The 8,628-nt window shown below is 39.6% G+C and overlaps 1 protein-coding gene across 1 annotated transcript in view; it reads left to right on the top strand.

The window, feature by feature from the left end:
- Ipp (intracisternal A particle-promoted polypeptide) overlaps positions 1-8,628 on the top strand; it is a 35,228-nt gene that overhangs the window by 17,686 nt on the left and 8,914 nt on the right. The window contains exons 6-8 of the mRNA XM_013016745.1: positions 2,982-3,119; positions 3,708-3,830; positions 6,450-6,670. Of these exons, the coding sequence (XP_012872199.1) occupies positions 2,982-3,119; positions 3,708-3,830; positions 6,450-6,670 (482 nt within the window). The remainder of the gene's footprint in view (positions 1-2,981; positions 3,120-3,707; positions 3,831-6,449; positions 6,671-8,628) is intronic.

Below are 8,628 nucleotides of genomic sequence, written 5' to 3'. Positions count from 1 at the left end.
GAGGGACAGCGCCCAGGCCCAGAGTTCAGGCCCCATGACCGGACCCAAAAAAACAAAACAACAACAAAACAACAACAACAAAAAAGAAATGCTGGTATTTGAAGTCAGAGCCTCATGCCTGCTAGGCATGCCCAGCCCTTTAGTTATTTTTCAGTTAGTGTCTCATCACTTTCGCTCAGTCCTCCACTTAACTATAGCCTTCTATGCCTCACTGCACTTGGCTTGTTGATTGCTAGCTTTTTTTTTTTTTGGTTGTAGGGCTTGAACTCTGGGCATGGGAACTGTCCCTCAGCTCTTCAGTTCAAGGCTAGCGCTTTACCACTTGAGCCACAGTGTCACTTCCCAGTTTTCTGGTGGTTAATTGGAGATTAGAGTCACACGGATTTACCTGCTCGGGCTAGCTTTGAACCGCAATCCTCAAATCTCAGCCTCCTGAGTAGCTAGGATTACATGCCTGAGCCACTGGCACCTGGTGATTGCTAACTTTTTGTCTAGTCTGTACTTGAGGTAAGTCCTTTATATCTTCCCCTTCAAGTAGCTGAGATCATAGGCTTCATTGTTTTGATAAGGTTTTATTGTTTTTGCCATTCATATTTATGTCTGAGATATATCTAGATGACTTGAGTTTTTATGGATATTATGACGTAGGGAAACAATTTGATTTTCCCCCTTATAAACAATCAATTATCATAACATAAAATACTTGTTTCCTTAGTGTTCTGTGGTAACCCTCACGTTCATGGCTCAGTTCTTAGATTTCTTTTCAGTTCTATTAGTTTCTCTGTCTGTCCCTATCTTTTTTTGTTGTTGTTGGTCATGAGGCTTGAAATCTGGGCCTGGGCATTGTCCCTGAGCTCTTCACCTCAAGGCTAGCGCTCTACCACTTGAGCCATAGCACCACTTCCAGTTTTCTGAGAGGTTTATTGGAGATAAGAGGCTCATGGACTTTCCTGCCTGAGCTGGCTTTGGACTGCAATCCTCACATCTCAGCCTCCTGAGTAGCTAGGATTACAGGCGTGAGCCACCAGCGCTCTGCTGTCTGTCCCTATCTTAATTATTCTGTGTCTATTATAAGTTTTTCCAATACGACAAGGTTGTTTCTCAATTTCTTTATTATCCTTTTCTAGTAATTGCTTGGCTATTTTGATTCTTGGTGCTTTTATATGAACTTTAGAATCCTTGTAAAATCTGTTTAAATATTAATTTTGGCCAAGCACCAGTGGCTCACACCTGTAATCCTTGCTACTTAGGAGGCTGAGATCTGAGAATCTCAGTTCAGAGCTAGCAGAGCAAAAAAATCCAGGAGACTCATCTCCAATTAACCATCAGAAAACCAGAAGTGGTGCTATGGCTCAAAGTGGTAGAGGGCTTGTCTTTAGCTGAAGAACTCAAGGATAGCACCCAGGCCCAGAGTTCAAGCCCCACAACCAACTTGAAAAATAAAAATGGGGGGAGGCTTTGGAATTATATTAAATCTATATATCAATTTAGAAATAATTATATTTACATTGATTATTATAATTCATGAACCTATCATCTCTTATTTATTTGTTCCTGAATTTAAAACTTTATCTAAATAAAGTTTAAAAAAAATTTTTTTTTTTGGGTCCGGTTATGGGGTCTGACAGCTCTTCAAGCTCAAGGCTAGCGCTCTACCACTTGAGCCACAGTGCCACTTCCGGCTTTTTTCTTTTTGCTTATGTGGTGCTTGAGGAATCGAACCCAGGGCCTCAGGCATGCAAGGCAAGCGCTCTACCACTGAGCCACCTTCCCAGCCCCAAGTTTAAAATTTTTATTAATTGTAGTCTTGCAGTGTTTCGTTAAACTGACTTTTGGGGGGTCGGGTAGAGAGGATGTGGTTTCAGGAATTGAACCCAGGGCCGGGGCTTCATGCATGCTAAGCATGTACTCCTATCTCAGAGCAATACCTCCTGCCCCTAGACAATTTTTTTTTTTATTCTGAGACAGGATGGTACTATAAAGATCAGCCTGCCAATTCTCCTACCTCAGCTCTTTGGGTGCGATAATTACAAGCATTTTGGTATCATATACAGCTATAGACTTTTTAGTATATTTAAAATTTCTATTTAAGTGATATATACATTCTTTTGGGGGGGGGTCCGGTCGTGGGGCCTGAACTCTGGGCCTGAGCGCTGTCCCTCAGCTCTTCAGCTCAAGGATAGCACTCTTCCACTTGAGCCACAGCGCCACCTCTGGCTTTTTTCTTTTTGCTTATATGGTGCTGAGGAATCGAACCCAGGGCCTCAGGCATGCAAGGCAAGCGCTCTACCACTGAGCCACCATCCCAGCCCTTAACTGGTATATTTTTAAACTTCTATTTTCTTTTATTGCTATATAAGAATTATGATTACAGTAAAACTCACATTTTACTAGCGTCAACTACCCATAAAAATACCTGAAAAAAAAAAATTAAGCCAGGCGCCGGTGGCTCACGCCTCTAATTGTAGCTACTCAGGAGGCTGAGATCTGAGGATCACGGTACAAAGCCATCCCCAGCAAGAAAGTCCATGAGACTCTTGTCTCCAATTAACCACCAGAAAACCAGAAATGGTGTTGAGGCTCAAATGGTAGAGCTCTCACCTTGTATTGAAGAGCGCAGGGACAGCGGCCAAGCCCAGAGTTCAAGCCCCACCACTGACCAAAACAAACAAAAAATGTTAAAATGTAAATTGTGTCTTAAAGATTGTCATTCATTATTTGGGTGATAAAATTATAAATAAATGATAGGAAAATTGTACCTTTGTACCATAAATGGGCTTTAATAAGTGGTAATGCTATGGATTCAAAATAGTGTTTGGTAGGCAAAGACTTTTAATGAATATTTTAAAATTAGGCAAAAAATGGTTGAATTTCTGAAAGCAAGGAATGCCACTAAATAGTATAAGATTTTGTTAAATACTAATAATGGTTTTGTTAGCATTACTAAGCCTTCCAATTTGTGTATCTCCTATTTAAATTAGGTGAAAAAGATTCAATGATTTTTGACTGTACTGAATGCTATGATCCAGTTACAAAGCAGTGGACAACTGTAGCTTCAATGAATCAACCCCGCTGTGGTTTGGGAGTATGTGTGTCTTATGGAGCTATCTATGCTTTGGGTAATTATGCTGTTTAATTTAAGATTAGCTAATATTAAAGTTCTTACTTTCTGGTTACTTTAGAAATGTTTCTTCGGGGCCAGGAATGTAGTTTAGTGCTTGCCAGCATTCATGAAGTCCCTTAGTACCATGTAAACAGAAAAAGCCAGAAGTGGTGCTGTGGCTCAAGTGGTAGAGTGCTAGCCTTGAGCAAAAGGAGCTCAAGGACAGTGTTCAGGCCCTGTGTTCAAGTCCCAGGAAAAAAAAAAAAAAAAAAAACCCAGAAAACAAAAGTTTCTTCTCTCCCATAAGAAATATGTGTTTTACTGGGTGCTGGTGGCTCACGTCTATAATTCTAGTGACTCAGGAGGCTGAGATCTGATGATTGATGTTTGATGGAAGCCCTGGCAGGAAAATCCGTGAGACTCTTACCTCCAGTTAACCACCAGAAAACCAGAAGTGGAGCTGTGGCTCAAAGTGATTAGAGTACTATTCTTGATCGAAAAAGCTTGGGGACAGCAGGCCCTGAATTCAAGCCCTACAACTGACCCAAAAAAAAAAAAAAAAGAGATTGATTTATCCTATAAATATCCTTCTATTTGATCACAGGTGGATGGGTTGGAGCTGAGATAGGGAATACTATTGAACGTTTTGATCCTGATGAAAATAAATGGGAGTTGGTTGGCAACATGGCTGTGTCACGCTACTACTTTGGTTGTTGTGAAATGCAAGGTAAGCACATTTATAAATAATTTTCCCTCTTCAATCCCTAGTACTACAAAAGATTGTTTTCCTTAATATGAATGTATTTTAAAAACTTGTGTTTGAGCCTTTTATTTTACAACATTTGAACTGTTAGTATGAATGACTGATAGAAACACTATAGAAGTTCTGCCTTTTGCTTATTTTATTGAAATTATTTCTGTATTTCTAAATTAGCTTATCCTAGTTATATGGGTGAGAGGGGATTTTATTGTTACATCTTCACACACGTTTACACTGTGCTATAATGATTCCTACTTTATCACATTCTCTGACCCCTCTGGAAAAGTAACATCTCTTAACAAGTTTCCTTATTTCATTTTCATAATTGCAAATAATCTATTTCAATAGTATTCAATTTCCTTTAAATTGATTTTTTGTGGTAATAAACAGAGCTATATTAAAGACACCACCTAGCCAAATACCTGGCTAGCAAAATGAGCACTTGAGATGTTATCCATTGCCATTTTTTTCTCCTGTGAATAGCTGAGTTAATTTTTCAAAGTAAGAACAGAGAATTAAAAAGGTTTTCATGGTTTCTACTTACAGACGTTCATTTGTTAAAAAAATTCTGGGGTTGGGAATGTAGTGTAGTGGTAGAGTGCTTGCCTAGCATGCCTGAAGCCCTAGATTTGATTCCTCAGTACCACATAAATAGAGAAAGCTAGAAGTGGCACTGTGGGTCAAGTGGTAGAATTCTAGCCTTGAGCAAAGGCTCAGATAATTGCTCAAGCCTTGATTTCAAGCCCCAGGACTGGCAAAATAAATAAATAATTAAGTGCCATATGATCCACATTTCAAATCCTCTGATTAAAATGCATGTTAAATGGTGAATAGAGCTGAGCATGCTAGCTCATACTGGTAATCCCAGCAACACAAGAGATATAGGTAGGAGTATCATGGTCTGAATCCGGCCCTGGGAAAAAAGGTGAAGCTGAAAAATACCTGAAAAGTTACTAAAGTGCTAAGTGCTGGTGGCTCACACCTTGTAATCCTAGTTTCTCAGCAGGCTGAGATCTGAGGATCAAGTTTCAAAGCTAACCCAGGCAGGAAAATCTGTGAGATTCTTTTTGTTTGTTTGTTTGTTTGTTTGTTTGGGTCTGAACTCTGGGCCTGGGTGTTGTCCCTCAGCTCTTCAGCTCAAGGCTAGCACTCTACCACTTGAGCCACAGCACCACTTCCGGCTTTTTTCTTTTTGCTTATGTGGTGCTGAGGAATCAAACCCAGGGCCTCAGGCATGCAAGGCAAGCGCTCTACCACTGAGCCACCTTCCCAGCCCCTGTGAGATTCTTTTCTCCAATTAACTACTAAAAAATCCAGAAGTGGAGCTGTGGCTCAAGTGGTAGAGCACTAGCCTTGAACAAAAGAGCTCAGGGACAGCGACCAGGCCCTGAGTTTAAACCCCAGGACAGGCACAAAAAAAAGAAAGAAGTTACTAAAGCATAAAGGGCTGGGTGTTTATGTGGAAAAACACCTACCTAAAAAGTGTGAGGCCCTGACTTCAAACGCCAGTAGCAGACACACAAAAAAAGATGCATGGACATTATTTTGCCTATTGTAGTTTAAGAGCAGATAGATAGTAAGCACTATAAAATAGGAGCAGATTTCTGTTCAGGGTTGGAGAGAAAATTTATGTGTATATGTGGAAGAAGAAGAAAATATGCCCATTGTGTTCTGATAGCTTTTGTTTCCAGCTTGGAGAGTGCCATACCTTCTTCTGTTTCTACTAGCGTTAAAATGTTCAAATTATATAACCTGGATTTTATTATTTACCATTATGGTATTCTCTACTTCTATCATGGAGCTATATGGGAATTTTAGAAATATCTATTTCAACCCCTTTCATTTATAGTTGAATCTGAAGATTCAAATCATTTAAGAAGAAACTCTGAATTCATGCGTTTATACCTAGTGATCAATTCTGATATCTTAATCTATATAACTATTCTAATTTAAATTCTCTATTTTATGTCTGCACAAGCAACATATAGACTGTCACTAAAAAAGGCAGTGATGATCTGGGCAGGTGGCTCATTGGTAGAGTGCTTGCCTTGCATGCATGAGGCTCTGGGTTCTATTCCTCAACACCACCTAAGCAGAAAAAGCTAGAAGTGGCGCCGTGGCCCAAGTGGTAGAATGCTAGCCTTGAGCTGAAGAGCTGAGGGATAGCACCCAGGCCCAGAGTTCAGGCCCCACAACCGGACCCCCCAAAAAATGATAATAATAATAATAGACAGTGGATATTTTTCTTTTAAATAATATTGCGGGCTGGGAAGGTGGCTCAGCGGTAGAGTACATGCCTTGCAAGCATGAGGCCCTGGGTTCGATTCCTCAGCACCACATAAACAGACAAAGCCAGAAGTGGCGCTGTGGCTCCAGTGGTAGAGCGCTAGCCTTGAGCTGAAGAACTGAGAGACAGCACCCAGACCCAGAGTTCAGGCCCCTTAACCGGCAAAAAAAAAAAAATAATAATAATAATAATATTGCAAGTCCTGGAATTAAATATAATAATAAAACAGATCACAACAATTATTTTCATCACTGCATCTTATTTTCTCTAGCATCTGAACAAAAATATTCTGTTTCCAGGTTTAATTTATGTAATTGGGGGACTCAGCAATGAAGGAATAGAGCTTCGTTCTTGTGAAGTTTATGATCCACTTTCTAAGCGATGGTCTCCACTTCCTCCAATGGGAACCCGGAGAGCATATCTTGGGGTGGCAGCACTCAATGACTGCATCTATTCTATTGGTGGGTGGAATGAAACACAAGATGCTCTTCATACTGTAGAAAAGTATTCCTTTGAAGAGGTAGGTTGAATAATTTCGAATGTTGTAACTGATTTCCTTTTAATTACCTTTATAAGTAATGTTCTTTGTCTTTTACTTTTTTTTTTTTCTTTTGGGTCCGGTCGTGGGCCTGAATTCTGGGCCTGGGCACTGTCCCTCAGCTCTTCAGCTCAAGGCTAGCACTCTACCACTTGAGCCACAGCACCACTTCCGTTTTTTTTTCTTTTTGCTTATGTGGTGCTGAGGGCCTCAGGCATGCAAGGCAAGCGCTCTACCATTGAGCCATCTTCCCAGCCCCTTACTTATGGTTTTGATCATTTTATGTTTTTTTCCTCTTTCTTTTCAAAGAGCCAACTCATTGATTTTTTTGTATTGATTGTCCAAATCTAATTTATATTTTTATTATTAAGTCCTTCCTCCTGTTTATTTTGGGTTTTTGCCCTTCTTTTTAGAAGTTGAGATGACTGATTATACATTCTTTATAATACATTTTTTTGAGAGTATCTCACTTTTAAGCCAGGCTAACCACAAACTTGAGATCCTTCTGCCTCTGCTTCCTAGATGCTGGGATTATATATATATATATATCTTTATCTATCTATCTATCTATCTATCTATCTATCTATCTATCTATCTATCTATCTATCTATCTATCTTACCATGCCTGACTGTAATACAGTTATTTAAATCTGTAACTGTTCTTTGAACAGCACTTTAGCTATATTCCATACATATTGTGGGGTTGTTTCTTTTTTGTGCCAGTCATGGGGCTTGATCTCAGGGTCTGGGTCCTGACCCTGAGCTTTTTTTGCTCAAGTGTAGTACTCTATTGCTTTGGCTATAGCTCCACTTGTGGCTTATTGAAGGGTAAGAGTTTAATGGATTTTCCTGCCCAGGCTGGCTTTGAACTATGATCCTCAAATCTCAGTTTCCTAAGTAGCTTGACCCAAATATTTTTTAATTTCTCTAGTAGTTTATTCTTTGACTAGTGGTTTATTAGAAGCATGTTTGGGACTGTGGCTATAGCTTAATAGTAAAGTACATACTTAGCAAATGTAAGACCCTAGGTTTTCCCTAGCACCAAAAAGAAAAAGAGATGTATTTATTTACAGGTATGTGATTGATTTCACTTATTTTGTACTGCTTCTTCTTTTTTGGGTGGTTAGTTGGTTGTGGGACTTGAACTAAAGTCCATTAGGTCAAGTTGGTTATTAAATCTTATCTAGTCTGATTTGTTGAACCATTGTTTCAGTTATTAAGAATGCTGATATCTTTGTATTGTCAAGACTCATAGAATTCACAAACTTCATAGACCATGATAATGACAGTTTGCCTTGTGAAGATTAAAATGTGTTTGTGACTTTAACTAAGTACCACTATTCCACAATTCTGTGGAATTAAAAAAAAATTTTTTTTAAAGTGAGAGAAGAGGGCTGGGAAGGTGGCTCAGTAGAGCGCTTGCCTTGCATGCCTGAGGCCCTGGGTTCGATTCCTCAGCACCACATAAGCAAAAAAGAAAAAAGCCAGAAGTGGTGCTGTGACTCAAGTGGTAGAGCGCTAGCCTTGAGCTGAATTGCTGAGGGACAGCGCCCAGGTCCAGAGTTTAGGCCCCACGACCGGACCCAAAAATAAATAAATAAATAAATAAAAGTGAGAGGAGCGATGGGTAACAATGTTGTCAGACACTTTGTACTCATATACTGTTTTGTAGAATGGGAACTTCTTTGTACAACTAAAGATATAATAATAAAAAAATGTAAAAAAAAAAGGTAAAAAACCAAACCAAAAAAAAAGAATGCTGATATATCTCCATCTGTAATTAAGGATTTGTCTGTTTCTCCTTTGATTTATGTGGTTTTTGTTTTGGGGGGGGGTTCCGTCTTGGGGCCTAATTCTGGGCCTGGGTGTTGTCCCTCAGCTCTTCAGCTCAAGGCTAGCGCTCTACCACGTTAACCAAAGTGCCACTTCCAGCTTTTTTC

This window comes from Dipodomys ordii, unplaced genomic scaffold (genome assembly GCF_000151885.1).
Source record: "Dipodomys ordii isolate 6190 unplaced genomic scaffold, Dord_2.0 Scaffold33, whole genome shotgun sequence".
Classification (NCBI taxonomy): domain Eukaryota; kingdom Metazoa; phylum Chordata; class Mammalia; order Rodentia; family Heteromyidae; genus Dipodomys; species Dipodomys ordii.
This window is presented reverse-complemented; position numbering and strand designations above follow the sequence as displayed.